Below are 17,157 nucleotides of genomic sequence, written 5' to 3' on the forward strand. Positions count from 1 at the left end.
TGGACTTTGCCTTTAGTACCAGCCCCAAAACCAAACCAGCTGAACTTTGGGTTACAGAATTCCTTAATCCCCAGCTGATAGAACAGCTTTACGAGTACAAACTGTAACCTCTGATACAAGGCTGAGCACCATTCTCCAGCTTCTCAGTTTTACACACTGCTGGACTGTTACGTACATTCCATCCCTTCACAAAGTTAATCTGGTTCATGGTACAACTTGACTCACTCCAGGAATTTGCTTTTGTAGGTGTTACTATTAGCTTAAAATATTTGAAAGAGATTAGTACATGTTAGTAATATAAAGCATTATGTCACCTGAATAAAGTAGTATTTTTGTTAAAGTTCTTACCTTACGTTTCTTTAGATATCATGAGGTTCTATGACAATTGTAAATAAAATGTGATGACATTTTAAAATTAATACATTAAACTTTTTAAATAAACAGAGTTTAATAGTTTGATACATATTGGGTCCAAAACTACATTTGCATAATGCAATGAATAAGTAATTTCATTCAACTCTGCCCATATACTAACTGCAAAGAGGGCAGAAAAGAGTGAGTGAGGATCAGGAGAAAGAATGGAGTCATACAGCAAAGCGAAGGTCAAAACTACAAGCCAAGAAAATAATTGGCAGAGTTAAAACACAAACTGAAAAAAATCAGTCAAAAAGCAGAGTTTGTTTATAAAACCATAAATGAATTATCAAAAGGAAATTTGCTATAAATTGGGTCCAACCACGGGTACTGAATGAATGCTTGGGGAATCTTTACACCAGTGCACATTACGACATCATAAGAAGCGCAAACACAGTACGTCATTGGAAGATTTCAATGGAGATGGGCAATGTTGACTCAAAAAAATTGCAATATCTGTTATAAAAAAAAAAAAAAAAAAAGGCTTTGGAATAAATGGTAATAAAAATGAACTACAAAACGAAAGCTTTCTTTAAAACTCTGATTACAGAATTAGATTCCTTGAGTGGGAAAAAAATGGAGACTGAAATTAGATTTCTAGCTGCAGAAAGGCCAGAGAAAAAATTAAAAACCATCGCTAACTGTAGTGGAGAGAAAAAATATATATATCTAGCATTTGCATGCTATTATTTGTAATGTTAGAGTCAAGAATTTGGACAAACCAAATGTAATAATAGATAGTGTTTCAAGAAGCATTTTTACTTTACTGGTAAGAACAGTTGGTTAGGCAAGCATTAAAATACAACACCCTTGGTCTTTAGGACATAGTATTAAGTAATGGTTCAGGATGTCAAACCTGTGGCAGGGGAATTGGAGCATGCATCAAATCAGTTTGCAAAAGGGCTTTGTTATAACTTAATTTAGAAATCACATGAGCCTATAAGCCATCCTTGCAGGAAGGCTATAAACTCTCTAGCTGGCAGGGACAAGCTACAACTGAAAACAACAACAGGGGGATGAGTTGTACCCTAAGCACTTTAACTGGTGAATGGCCCAGAATGAGACAAGTTGGCTTATTCTGTTGGTTATTGGAATTGGATTGTGGCTGAAATGGAATTGGATGAACTAAGTGAGTTGCCTGCACTCATTGGTCTAAAGATATATGAAAAGAAGTTTAACTAGTAAAAGAGAAGGTTTACCCTCCCACCCCCTCTCACCATCTGACCAAGAAGAGAGATCCACATCTCTCAATTACCATTTCTCCATGATGAAGACAACTCTGTATTTGCAGCCATATTGAGACAGACACGTGGCCTGTTATAATTAAATGTGTAGCTCTTTCTCCTGCTTGTTCTTTCACTCTTTTTAATTGGCTGAGGTTACAGATAAAGAAGGAAAGGGGGAAGGAAGTGTTAAAATAGAGTTGCATGTGCATGGGATTTTAGTAATGTTCTAGAAAAAGGGAATATATGGTCGCCATAGGACCTGCCATGACGAAACAATCAATCATGTCCAAGGCTTTTTCTACATCCAAAAATAGCAATACTTCAAGTACCTCTATTAATATACTACATATTACATTATAATAAATAAATATCCCATACAAATTGGTACCTGGTACAGTGTTTAACTATAGAAGCTTTTTTTTGTCTTTAATACAGATTGCATATTTATAAAGTTAAACTGGATACTACTCAGGGCCAGCAGATTTCCCTTTATGTAGAGATCCATAATTTTCTGAAATGTTAAAGGTTTATCTATTATACATTTATGTTTGGAGTTAGGGTTATATCAATTTTCTCATCATTTCACTTACATGCCAAAGACAAATGTATCTTTTAATGTTCTTTATTCTATATTTTTACTAACTTTGGCTCTTTCTATATTGTTGATTTATGAAATTTCATTTCTGAAATTCTTTTAATTATGGTCTTTAAAACAGGAGTATATTAAGCTTTTTTCCATTTTTGTAATAAGAATGTCTTGTTTTGCAGTGTGTAATAATTGCTTTATTTTCTTGTACAATTAATAAATTCTATTTGAAAAACTAATCTTTATAGAGCTCAGAAGTGGGCAGTCTCAAATATTCTTTGTTATTTTAGACATGTGATGGTAAAAAAAAAATTGCCCTCCTGATTTGCAATTTATTTTTGTGTGAAACAAAGATTAATGACCCAAAACTTAATATATCACTCGGTGACTAAAATCATTATTTGAATGTCTTTACAGCTTCAAACTAGCACTACTGGAGATTTCCTCCATCTCACCTTCAGTACTTAATGTGCCAGGGTATCTCATCAGGCTACGTTCCATATGGAAGCTGGTACAGAAGAATCTACTGCTGGCAGAGTCCTGTGCAAAATAGTTTACAGTTCATAGATGTAAACCAGGTCTTATATTTCAGATGTCATGATCTGTTTTTGCATTTCATTTTTTCTCATGGATGCCATAATTTTGTGCAGTATTTTCAAAAAGGTTGCTTAGCGGTGTGAAGGATGGCCGGCCATACACTCCGGCCCACACCTCCAAACTGCCAGGTGGAGCCCTCCCAGCAGTATGGAGGCTCCCCAAATTCCAGCAGGGCCTCATGGACCATGTAGTTTATATAAACAGCCCTGCTGGATACCATGGGGACCACCAGGAGCCGCTGTAGGGAGGCTTACGGAATGCTACATGCCCTATAACCCGGAGGTACGTCCTGATCACATGACCAGAAGGAACGACGTGCTTCCGGGTTGAAGAAAAGGAGCTTTTATCTGACCCGGAAGTGTTCGCGGTCACATGGACAGAGAGAGGCGAAACAATTCCGGGTCAAGGACTATAAAAGGACTGTGGGAAATCCCAGACGTTGAGCTGAGCTGGGTGGAAGGGTGGCAACGCGTCTGGGAATGGAGGATTGATTATTGATTAGTTACTGTGTAGTTTAGGAGTATTGTGGAGAGAAGGGTGCTTTGTGCATGTATTTGTTCAAATAAATATTATTGGACTTTTATCTGGTGTCTGACGTCTGGTCTGAGGGTTCAAGGGGTCGACAGTGCCTCTATTTGTTACAGCAGTTTATATGCAATTGCTATGGATAACATCCAAGGTCACACTGCAGGCATGTTTGGAGGTTAATGGTTTTGACCAGTGGGGCGTGAACAGCTACCCTGACACAGACAGGAAGAGACACTAGTTGGTTCATCAGGATTACCTTGAATCACTCCCAGGTGTGGTGGAAATCCATTGAATGGCTCTCCGCTCCTCCTGGCGGCCCCAACGGAACCCAACAGGGCTGCACCAAACTCCAACTCCCACCGTGCCCTGCGGGAATCAGTGGTGCCGCAGCCATCCAGGAAGGCTACCCCTAGCATCCCAGGGGAGGTACTGCCTCAGTGATGCTCTCTCACCCGGTTCTTCCATTCCAATAGTGTTACAGCACGGTAATGGCCAAAGGGTATAAAGGTCAGCTCCATACACTTCCCAGTATTCAAAATTGGATAACAAATGTACTGATCAATCTTGCTGATGTGTGCTTTCTTGTTTGATTTTGTCGTTTATAGAATCTTTGATTTCGACCGTTGGTTTTTGTGCGACTTTTGATTCAAGAATCTAGGATTGACTCTTGATAAACATTTCATCTTCTGGTTGTGCAATGTTTCATTTTGTTTGTGGTAGCAAAGACAAGCATTAGGTCAGCTAGAATGAGTCATATTTCTATCAGTTTACCCACTGCTATACTATAGTAATTGTCCGTGCCATAAATAACTTAAGCAGCAACCAATTTGATTGCTTCAAAAATCAATATCCTTATCCTTCCGGTTTATAGCCCTAGTTAGATTGAAAAACCTGTCCAATGCCTTCTTTGTTTAGGCTCAGTAGAGCTTTCTTATTCAAAGTTATCCTACAAGAAAATCTGTGCTCATATTTATTAAGCATCTGAGAATTACTCCTAGGAATTGCACAAAAGGTCAGACTAGGATAAAAATGTATTCCACCCCCAGAGTAGGACATGAGAAAGATTTATGAATTATCACACTCTTATTTACAGTTAGGAGTAAGAATTCAGTTTTGAGAATAAAGCTCAAGCTGCAAAGTGATGTAGTTTTCTTTGAAATTATCACACTTAGTATTAAAAAACTACAAATAATACAGCTTCACCACAAAGATAATAATTATCATCAAGGAAAATACATAAGGTAGGTTGTTGCACTAAGCTGCAAGTAATCATTGAAACTTCACAACATAAAGAATAACAGTGTAACATTCATCAAGATTGAAAAACAAAGACATACATATATCAAATGAGAGTAAAGCCCAAATTGGGTATGTTTATTTAACAATGAATAATCTAGGGATAGGTCATGCCTTGAGTCATAGGATTGCTGATATAGGCTCCATCTTTCCCCGCAAATCTGCTCAAGATAAAAAACTTTTCCACTGTTATAGCAATAGGAAATATCTCTTAAAGTAAAAGTTATACTGAAGCTAGCCACGGCGCTATTTCTCAAGTCAAGTTTACTTTATCAGTGTCCTGATCATTTTCCACTGTGCCGTACATCTTTCCATTATAGCCCCCTTATCTTCTGTGAGGCTCTATTAATCTAATGCCCATGGAGCCTCAGTCTGCCTTCTTGAGCCTTGCTGGGCTTTTAAAATATAATGGAAATGGTTCCTGGGGTTTGTGGAATGGCGAGATCAGCATACCTGTGACATTTCACTGCCAATCACCCATCCTGCCTTCTTATCTTCAGAGTAATGTACTGGTTACAACAATAAGGTTTGCACCCATGATCACCCAAGTATTAATACAATAATACTGATTGCAATACATGCTCATCCACACATGGGGGAAATGATGTACAAGTTGCATGAATACAGCTTGCTTTAACATTAACTGACAACCCACTGCTTATCCATGTATGTGGATGATCATGTAACATACAAGATTTGTTACAAATATTGATCCACCTCTGTCAAATCAATTTCTTTTCACAAGTTCACTGTTGACCAGCATTTCCAACATTTCTGCCTTTCCTGAGAATTGCATGCCGATCTCTGCCTGAATGCCATCTTACGCCGCCACCACCTAATGAGTTCTGACAGCTCATGAGCTCTCCAAAATACTAGTGAAGTAGTAGTTTTCTAAATTACGAAAATTGATAAAATGCTTTTACTTCTACTCATAAGACAAGGATCAAATTTGCATCTTGAAGTTAGATCAGTTTCACTAGTCTGAGACTCTTAAATAAAATAGTGTTATCACTGCCTGTATCTAATTCGAGCTAATAAAGTTTAATGAACTAAAAATGTCAAGAAAAATCTCTGATGACTTAATCTTCCCAAGTTCCACAAGTGTACTTAAAATTGTTATGCTATTAGGACTCAAAGTCGCAGCACATTTCTGATGTATGTAACTACCACTCTCACCTGCCTAATTTTACCAGTTCTCTTTCTGAACTGTGTGACAGATAGGGGGAGCTATCACTCCCTTGAACCCTCCGATCAAACACCAGACACCAGGTAAAACCCAAAATATTGAATTTATTATAATTACATGCACAAAGCACCCTCCTCTCCACACTACTCATATACAATAACCAATAATAAATAATAACCAATCCTCCACACTCCCAGACGCGTTGCCACCCTTCCACCCAGCTCAGCGTCTGGGATTTCCCACAGTCCTTTTTTAGTCCTTGACCTGGAAGTGTTTCTCTCTCTCTGTCCATGTGACTAGGAACACTTCCGGGTCAGATAAAAACTCTTCTTTTCATCCCGGAAGTACATCATTCCTCTTGTCCATGTGACTCGGACGTACTTCCGGGGTGTAGTGCAAATAATCGCTGCTCCTCCCTGCAGTGCCTTCTAGTGGCCCCCGTGGTATCCAGCAGGGCTGTAAAGGAAAATTCCAATGTCCATAATTCACTGCTGGCCTTCGGGGCACCTCCATGCTGCAGGGAGGGCTCCACCTGGTAGCTTGGGGGTATTGGCCAGGATGAACAGCCGGCCACATCTCACAACTATTAAAATTACTAAAGCTCTGCAATCAAAGTTTATCAAACACCTAAAATACTGTATCATCTTACATTCTGGTAGAACACTGTATTCTGTTGCTGGACAGCACATCAAGCATATCAACACCATTAATGTCAAAAAATGCAGTAGTGAACTATGGCGGTCAACAGATATTGTATGGTTTGTTTAAAGAACCGGAAAAGAAACTTAAAGCTGCATCGAAGTCCGGACAGACTTCCGGCCTGAGTGCAGGTGTAAGGTATGGCATCACGGAGACTGACCTGGAACAGGCAGAAGAGTGCGCAGAATTCCTGGGGCCCCGCTCCATTGTATCGTCTCCAGTCGAGAGTGAAAATGGGAGCGAAGGCGCAAGTGATACAGGTCGCGAGGGATCGCCGATTACTGAGGATCATTCGAGACTAGAAAGGGCTCTGCAGGACGTGCTCTCATCTACTCATCGCGAGCCTGTAACAGGAGCTGCATTTTCACTTGCGGAGCACGAAAGCAGAAGCGAACTGTCCGAACTGAAAGAGATGATCGCTACACAGATAGCTACACAGAAAGAGATGAACACTACACTGGCCACTGCCATGGTTACGGCCATGAAGGAGCTTAAGAAAGATAACACAAATGATCTTAAGAAGGTGGCCACTGAGCTCAAGAAGGATAACAAAGATAAGGAAACGCGTCTATTTGAACGTTTCGACGTGAACTTTAAAGCCATGTTGGAGAAATTAGTGGAACACATTGAAGAAACTAACTCCAAACTGAAAAGGCTTGATGATCATATTAATGACGTTTCAGACCAGCTGGAAGACGTTAAGCAGGGACTCACGGCTCGAGTGGAAACAGCGGAACAAATGGCATCTAACGCCGATGAAAAAGCCACAGCTGCGAACTCGGAATACAAAAAACTTGGAGACAGACTTGCAGCCCTGGAGGATGGGTGCAGAAGAAATAATATAAGAATTGAGGGTATACCTGAGAAACGAGAAGCTCAAGCCCAGTGAAATTTGCAGTAGAATTACTGTCTAAAATAATTGGAGATGACTTTAAACTCGACAATGAGATAGCCACGGCTTATCGCACAAAGATACCAAGCGCCTTTAAATCTAGGTCTTTTATTGTCCGCTTCGAACGACTAAGATGTAAGCTTGATGTGATGGCACTTCTCAGACACAAGCAAGAGATTATATTCGAAAATAATCTTATTCGTATTTTTCCCGACTTCTCACCATCAACAGCTGCAAAACGCAGATCCTACAACGACATTAAAAGGATGCTACGGGAAGCCGATATCAAATACAGCCTCTTGTATCCTGCCAAACTGAAAGTGGAAGTTCAAGACGGACATTATATTTTCTTCAGCAAAGAAGAAGCTGAAAAAGAATTAAAGAAGCTGTTTCCGACACTTTTTTTTGAAAGTTAATTAAAATTAAAGAGCCGTATTCTATCAAGGCACGGGAAAGACCCATGATCTGATCGCTGGATCCATGTTTAAAGAGACTGGTATTATAATTATACATCTCTTATTCTCTTTTTTTTAATTTTTTTTTTATCTGGACTTTATATGTTATATGTTTATGTTTTAATCAGAGTTATAGAGTTATAGACGTGAGTGTGAAAATGTGGAAGTGATTAAAGTAGGATTCGTTTTATTTATTTATTTTTTTATTTATTTTCTTTTTTTTTTATTTTTCTTTTTTTTTTTTTTTAATTTATTTATTTATTTTTTTTATTTTACTATACTTTAAAGTAGACTGTTTAACTTCATACCCTTGGTTTAATGCTTGTACAATTACCATTATACTATTACAGTATGAATTACCAGGTTTATCCTGGACTAGTTTTTAAAATCACTCCCAGGGTTGTTTTTTTTTTTTTTTTTTTTTTTTTAACCTTAATATCTTAACTTAAAAGCGCTGAAGATTATTTCAAGATTAAATATTGTTAATGAGAACATTTTCGGCAGATAGTATTAAGGATTTAACTGTAAAAGATATCTCTGTTTTAATTCTGTAACGCCGCTGCAGGGTGGGGTTTGTTTTGTTTTGGACGTGCTCTGTCTCTTCGTATGTCAGAGGACTGGAACATCGCGAAGTGGGGTCTAGCCTCATGTGGGGAGGCAAAATGGGGGGGTGGGGGGATAAAGGGGGGAGAGAAGGAGAGCAGGTTATATCTAATCTATTCTTATAATCCTTATAATTATAAATATCAATGCAGCAACAGGCTAACATGCAACAACTCCTGGGGAATCTTGAAACTAAGATTAAAACTGCCATATTACCAATTAAAACTATAAAATGACATTAAAAACTCAGAATCAATGTCTCCATGATGGGACAGTTAACTTTGTGAGCTGGAATGTTAAAGGCCTGAATCACGAATTAAAGAGAAAGAAAGTATGCTCTCACCTAACAGGCTTAAACGCTAAAATAGTATTTTTTACAGGAGACCCACTTACTAACCAAGGATCAGTTCAGATTACAAAAAGACTGGACTGGCCAAATGTTCCATTCTAGCTTTATAAAGAAAACTAGAGGGGTGGGAATTCTCATACATAGAACAGTTCCATTTGTAGCATCAGAGGTAGTGTCGGACCCTGAAGGGAGATATGTGATGGTCATGGGCAACTTATATAACAGTAAAATGATTTTGATAAATGTTTATGCACCCAATGTTGATGATAAGGAATTCATGCAAAATCTATTTGCATCCATTCCCAGTGTGAACACTCATAAAATTATAATGGCTGGGGACTTTAATTGTGTTTTAAATCCACTCTTAGATAGGACTCCTGTGACAGGGGGGACGACATCTAATACTGCAAAGATAATTACACAGTTTTTAAATGATCACAACTTATCAGACCCCTGGAGGTTTCTTAACCCAAACTCAAGAACATACTCGTTCTACTCACCAGTGCATTATAGCTACTCAAGAATTGATTATTTTTTTATAGATAATAATTTCCTGCCTACAATTAAATCATGCAAATATGACACAATTGTTATCTCTGACCATGCCCCTCTAGTCTTGGAGCTAAAATCAATAAGCCCCTCGTACTCACCTCGCAGATGGCGTCTTAACCCTCTTTTATTGGCAGACGAGAACTGCACAGAATTTATATCCAAACAAATCAGCTTCTTCCTAGAGACAAACACGTCTACAGAGGTTTCTGCAGGAACACTCTGGGAAACTCTAAAGGCCTTCCTAAGAGGCCAGATTATTTCATATCTTTCCCATAGAAATAAATTAGAAACCAAGAAAGTGTCAGAGCTAAGAAATGAAATTACTAGAATAGATGAAGAACAAGCCAGGCGTCCAAGTGAAGCTCTTCACAGGAAAAGGCAGGCCTTGCATACAGAACTTAACATCTTAACAACTAAAGAAACTGAACAACTTATTTATAAGTCTAGACAGCATTACTATGAACACGGAGAAAAAGCTAATAAGCTTTTAGCTCAACAAATTCATAAACAAGAAGTTCCCAATGCAATACCAGTAATCACCAACAAGAATGGAGAAGAAATCATCGACCATAATAAAATAATTCACACATTTAGAGATTACTATAAGTCTTTATATTCCACTGAGCCCAAAGAAGACAACACGCAATCTAATGCATTTCTGGATAATTCACAAATACCACAAATAGATGCTTTAAGTGCTGAGGAACTAGATAAACCTCTAACGCTAACAGAATTACTAGACGCTATAAAGTCACTACAAAGCGGGAAATCATCAGGCCCTGATGGTTACCCCGTAGAGTTTTATAAGAAATTCTCCACTCAGCTAGCTCCACTCTTATTGGTAACATTTACAGAAGCTAAAGACCACCAAATACTACCTCAAACATTTCGACAAGCATTAATCACCATCTTTCCTAAACAAAATAAGGACTTGTTACAATGTGCATCATATAGACCAATTTCACTCCTGAATAATGATGTTAAGATACTCTCAAAAATCCTAGCTAGAAGGATGGAGAAAGTGCTGCCCTCGGTAATATCACAAGATCAAACTGGATTTATTAAAGGCCGACATCTATCTTCAAATCTCCGACGCTTGTTTAATGTTATATATTCACCAGCAAAATCAAACACCCCAGAGATATTACTATCATTAGACGCAGAAAAGGCATTTGACATGATCGAATGGAATTACCTTTTCACTGCATTGGAGAAATTTGGGTTTGGCCCGAATATTTGTGCTTGGATTAAACTACTGTATACCAGTCCAGAAGCTTCAGTTTGTATTAATAAAATTTGCTCAGACTACTTTAAACTAGAACGTGGTACCAGACAAGGATGTCCCTTGTCGCCACTGTTGTTTGCAATCGCTATTGAACCACTGGCGGTTCACTGCCGAAATTCTCATCAGATAAAGGGGATTGTCAGAGAAGGACTGGAACAGAAAATTTCTCTATATGCAGATGATATGGTCTTATATATATCGGACCCAGAAAGCACTGTCCCTGCTGTTTTAACAGCACTAACAGAATTTCAAAAGATATCTGGTCTTAGAATTAATCTGAATAAAAGTATACTCTTTCCAGTGAACTCACAAGCATATAATATTAAATTAGACACCCTACCTTTTACCATAGCAGATCAGTTTAAATACCTAGGGGTAAATATCACAAGTAAACATAAAGCTCTTTATCAACAAAATTTTGGCGTCTGTATGGAAAAAATTAAGCAAGACTTGCATAGATGGTCAACCCTTCATCTCACTCTAGCCGGAAGAATTAACAGTGTTAAGATGAATATCCTTCCTAAACTTCTCTTTTTATTTCAAAACATTTCAATATATATCAATAAATCGTTTTTTAAACAGTTAGATTCAATAATAACCTCATTCATTTGGAACTCAAAACACCCACGTATCCGAAGAGCGACCCTACAAAGACCTCAGGCAGAAGGTGGCATGGCTTTACCTAATTTTCAGTTTTATTACTGGGCAGCAAACATACAAGCCATAAAAACCTGGACACAAATAAATGCACATACACGGGCTTGGTCTGCAATAGAAGTAAAATCCTGTAGTACTTCTTTATATTCCCTGCTTTGCTCTCCAATAAATGAAAGTTATCGCAAATATACTAATAACCCAATTGTGCTTTACTCACTCAGAATATGGAACCAAATTAGGAAGCATTTTAAGATGGAAAATCTTTTATCAGTGGCACCTTTGCAAGGGAACCACCTCTTTCAACCTTCGCAAGTATATCCAGTTTTTAATACCTGGAAAAGTTTTGGGATTAAAATGCTCAGAGATCTTTATATAGACAACATATTTACATCTTTTGAACAATTACGTTCAAAATTTAACCTCCCAGCTACACATTTCTTTTACTATCTTCAAATTAGAAATTTTGTTAAACAGAAATTGCCCGATTTCCCCCACCTTGCACCCTCCACAATGCTGGAAAAAATACTGCTCAATTCCGAGGAAACAAACACTATTTCCGCAATATATAAAATCTTATTAGAGTCCCTACCTTTCAAAGATCCAAGAGGACATTGGGAAGAAGATCTCTTAATCAATATATCAGAAAAGGAGTGGAAGGTAGCAAAGCAGAGAATTCACTCGAGTTCTATATGCGCAAAGCATAGAATTATTCAACTAAAAATTATATATCGAGCTCATCTGTCTCGCTTAAAACTGTCCAAAATGTTTCCAGGCCAGGATCCAACCTGCGAGCGCTGCAACCAAGCTCCTGCCTCACTGGGTCACATGTTCTGGGCCTGCACCAAACTAACATCATTTTGGACAAAAATTTTTAAGTGCCTCTCAGACAGCCTTAGTATCACAATCCCTCCTAACCCACTAACAGCTGTGTTTGGTGTCCTTCCAGATGGACTTGAATTGGAGAAGGACAAACAAACGGTGATTGCATTCACTACACTCTTGGCACGCAGACTTATTTTGTTAAATTGGAAGAATCCTAATTCTCCTCTTATAAGTCAGTGGGAAACTGATGTTTTATATTATTTGAAATTGGAAAAAATCAAATTTTCAGTTAGAGGATCTGTACAAAATTTTTTCAAAACTTGGCAGGATTTAATCAATATTATTTTAGAATAAGAGAATTAACTATTATTGTATTTAACTCCCTTCTCCATCTCTTATTTATATAGATATTTACTTCTCCCCTTCTTTTGTCTAATGTTGCCTTATTAAAAAGCTTAAAGAAATTTTCCTTTAGCTAAGCTCTCCTTCTCAGGGATGGGGTTTGATTTGTTTTCAAATTTGTTGGGTTATAAATGGATCTGTTTGTATGGAATGATTACAATGAAAATTAATAAAATAAAAATATATAAAGCTGGGTGCAACACCCACTGTTTTGGCCAGTTCTGTCATTAAGCTTGTTAAAGTGTGTTTCCAAACTGACACTCTAGTGCTCCTAAACATCACCATATAAAGGCCTTGGTCATAACAGTAAGAAATTTACCTTTGTTAAGTTATATTACTTAAGTGTAATTAAAGCAAATTCACTGTAACATTGCATAGTGATGTCATAGTTAGCACGACTGCTAGAGCCATGGGATCAAATCCCAGCCAGGGCTATCTCTGCATGGAGTAAGTATGCTTTCTCTGTCTGCAGGAGTCATTGATTTAAAACAGTGTTATCAACAGTCACTCCAAAGTTCCCAATAGTAAATTATGGAGAGAGACATAAGCAAAAGAAGCACTTAAACAAACTGAGCTCTTAGTTCTGTTTTTACATTGGAATGACATTTGTCATTTTCTGTTGGTTTTATATATGTTGGATACTTTCCGTGCTAAGTAAGCAATTATATCCATAGTGGAATTAATATTGCTTACTTTTTATTTAGGTCTCTGGTTTACCTTCAAGTTCAAATAAAAGGTAATATGAAACACCCGACTAATCCCCTATTTGCACTGGTTTTAAAAGAGCCTTTTACAAGGACAAGAAACTCCACAAACACTGGAACAGTCACCTCCATTACAGAGTCCGTAATACAAGGTCCCCCCCCAAGTTTTCCACTTTTCTTAGAATACTGAAAAACTCAACATAGGAAACAATGGTTAGTCCAGCTTAATGTAAATGAGGTCCAGATATTTTTGGTGTGTTACAACACTGGTAGAGAAAAGTTTCAAAACAAAAGACAAGTGCCAGTTAGTCTTGTATTACTCCAAACCAACCTGTGGCGTATTTAGAGTTTGCTGGTATAGATGTCAACTGTTATTAAATATTGCTAAATTTTGTTTTTAGCATAATACTCTTTCAAGAGAAAAGCTTGGAACAAATAGAAAAACAAATAAAATGTAAGTTAGAAACATACTATTGTTTATGTACATAAGCAATTGTCAGAAAGCAAGAAAGGAAAGGTAAATATCGTAGGCTCATTAGGAAAATCCATCTGACCCACCATTCCCTTTGATCTCTAACCCAAACTCTACTGGGGAACTGCACAATATACAAATTTACAAACAATGGCCATAACGAAACCCAAATATAAATTTCAATCAGTAATAAAATTAGATACGCTCAAGAAGCAATGTCTGACACTGCTGTCTATAAAACTGCCTGATAGTGAGAATACAAATTCCTAGAAGAACACCACATCTTTAACTTTTTGTGGGGAAAAAAAAAAAAAAAAATCAGATGTATGGCTTTAAATTTTGCAAGAGCTTACCAAGTATAATACATTGTAGAACACCACCCTTAATCCATCTAAAAGCTTTCAAAATAGCACACTTCATAACATGATTCTTAAAACCATACTTCAAAACAAAGAAACTCCATGAACACTCAAAGTGAGGGTGCTGCTGGACATGCCATGTTATCAAATCACAAACCTGCTTTTTTGGCACACTGTGCAGATCCATGCCTTTTCCTTCTTGCTGTAGCTGCTGCAGCCCTTGCAGACATTGAATTTGCAGTCCAAGCACTGTCGTTTGGTGTTAATTAAAAATGTGAATGGGGAGCAGCAGCGAATGCAGCATCGCTCATTAAACTTGGTCTGTTTGGAGAGGATTGAGCATTTGCTGCCTTCTTCTTCGAGTGCCTGTTTCATCTCACTGAAGGGGAGAAAAAAAAAAAAAAAACCTCAGAACAATGCTTTAAACAAACAATAATCATCAGTCTAATGTAGAAGACAGAGGAACAAATAAAAGATGATATTTTCAAAGAATATTACTAGACACTGAGCCAGCTGCATTAGTGTCCAGAGTAAATATGCTTTAAGCAGACAGTATGACAAGATGAATTAGCTCACTTTATCCAAGCAAAATACTGTTTACAATTTTGGACAGTATTTGCTGGAATGTAAAATTTCTTAGGAGATTGTAAATGTTACAAATTAATATTACTTAAAAATCAATCTTGCACTATTAAAAGTGGAAAATGTATGATAGGGGTTATTTATGATTATTAACCTCATCAAAAAATCTTTATGTGCTATGATTTTTTCTTCCTTCTGGAATTGATTTTTAGAAATTCAAATTCACTGTAGCTTTGGGGGAAGAAGAAAAGGCACTGACTGACAATAATATTGTTTTACTCTAAGGTAGGTCAGTTAATTTTATGAGCAATGACCAGGAGATAACCATTGCCTATTTGACCACATTCTTGATACCAGAAGTCAGAAACAGTCTAAAGAGCTGTTGTGATGTGAGATTTTGCATAGAAGCGGAGCTGAGCATGCCACAAAATGGAATGGGGCTGGAAGGATTAAAATCAGGAAAACAGATCTGGTATAAAGAAGACAGCTGCTGTTATAAGAGCGTGACTATCTTGTATTATTGGAAATAAGGAAGATCAGTATGAGAAAGAAAATAGCAAAGTGACTGAAAGTTAAAGTTGTGGAATGTTGTGTGAGAATTTTGAAAGATGTAACAGTTGATGTGAAAATTGTGACGTGCTAGCATGTAGAACACCCACTGCTAAAGTAGAAAGCCAAGAAAGTAGGGGAAAAAATGAGTGAAAACTACCCGTGGTGAAAGTTGGGGCAGTAGTAATGGGATCTGACTGGAACCCTAAAACATGGGCGGGTGACTTACCTGAGAAAGGTGAGTGCTCAGATACAGAGTGGGAATGTGAGTGTAAGCAAAAGGAGAGGGATGAAAGGAAGGGAAGGGAAGGGAAAACAGCAAGGGTGTTTCCTTCAGTTATTCTCCACTGCACCACAATCTTCAGGTAATTCTAAGGTCTGTCCAGTATTTAAAGAACATGCTACACCTATAAATATTTCACCACTGTTAGAAAAGGTAACCAGTGCTGCATTGAAATTTGATCATGGGCAAACAAATCAGATAGAAAGCAGAGAAGCTGGTGAGTGTGGATGGCAAATGTTGACTAGAGGGCATGAAATGAATAATGGAATAAGGATACTGAGTGAAGAAAGTGTGGAATTTAACACTAGAATTACCAGAGTCTACGAAAAAACTCGTAGATCCGTCCCACCTTAAAACCGTTCTCACCTCTCCGCCAGCGTCGTCTTTTGTCTTCTAAATGTGCTGATTAAGACGAGCAGCAAGCAGCCGGCTATTCCATCCCCCACCGTCACAGAACATTCACTAAGTTTTCCCAGCTCATGCCTCGTTTGATTATCTGGGAGTGACTGAACTGCTGGAGTTTTAGAGAGGAAATAATAAATCGCTATTTGGAACACATGCATTTCATGTGTGTTCTGTTTCTACAGTAATCTGTATAAACACATTTTTAAAACAAACATTTTCATATTTTAGTAGTAAATGACAAAATGTAGGCATAAACTATATAATGTATGAAGCCTGAAGTCCAAAGATCAAGTAAACACTTTCACAAAAGGTTCAAGGAAGAGACAACAGCTTCAGTGGCAAAGGGTAAGATTTGCTGACTTGTAATCAAGAGTTCCCGGTTCGATCCCCACTCACTCCTATATTTGCCGTTTTCAGTAGTGAGCTGCTCTTTTTGTTAATATTATAAATTACACACATACTGTACAGTTGGTTTGCGTCTAACACACGGTGTGCATTTTATAGGACTTGAAAAAGTTTTTTTAAACTTTTATTCTCTCTAAATCACGATCACGATACATACAAAAGCCCCCACCCCCTCAGGGATTGGACGCTGTCATTTTTCATTTGAAACAGAATAAACAGAGTGAAACAGAGTGGTGTTTTGAGACAATGGAACTGGACATTCATCTGGAGGGATTAAAGCTGACACACAAACGCTGGCGAATCTGCCTTCTTCGTATCTCATCATCACTTGATTTTTTTTTTTTTTTTTTTATTGTTTTATTGAGTGTTCCTGCTCATGCTGAATTAGTGTGTACCTTATGGTGTATGATGTCCAAAAAAAAAAAAAAACCAAAAACACAGACATAGGTACATATATATGATATTTGGAATTATTCATTTTATGACCTGTATAATACATTTCGGAAAACTTTGTGGCACGGATGCAACATTATTCATATTATTCATATTCATTTGCATTACATCTTGCGGTTTGTAATCAGTGACCGCGTGTTTTTTTTCCCCAATCTTGCCAGTCCCCACATGTTGCTGTATGCTGTTTCTTTTGTACTCCAGGACATGCAGAGGATAGAATAGTACAGAGCAGTAACTTCAGCGCTATATGCAATCATCAGATTCAAATGCTAACTGTTCACACACACGCAAGGATCGTCTTTCCTACATTTACAATGTGTGTACCTGTTACAATGTACACACTTCTCTCTATGCTGTGGTTTCTATTACACACCTGAAAGAAAGACAATATATGTG

General features: G+C 37.6%; 1 protein-coding gene across 1 annotated transcript in view; it reads right to left on the reverse strand.

Annotated features, from left to right (window-relative positions):
* The window catches only part of myripb (myosin VIIA and Rab interacting protein b), a 602,328-nt gene that overhangs the window by 336,914 nt on the left and 248,257 nt on the right, over positions 1–17,157 (reverse strand). Inside the window, 1 exon segment of the mRNA XM_051928763.1 lies at positions 14,242–14,463. Within this exon segment, the coding sequence (XP_051784723.1) occupies positions 14,242–14,463 (222 nt within the window).

Source organism: Erpetoichthys calabaricus, chromosome 6 (assembly GCF_900747795.2).
Source record: "Erpetoichthys calabaricus chromosome 6, fErpCal1.3, whole genome shotgun sequence".
Taxonomy (NCBI): domain Eukaryota; kingdom Metazoa; phylum Chordata; class Cladistia; order Polypteriformes; family Polypteridae; genus Erpetoichthys; species Erpetoichthys calabaricus.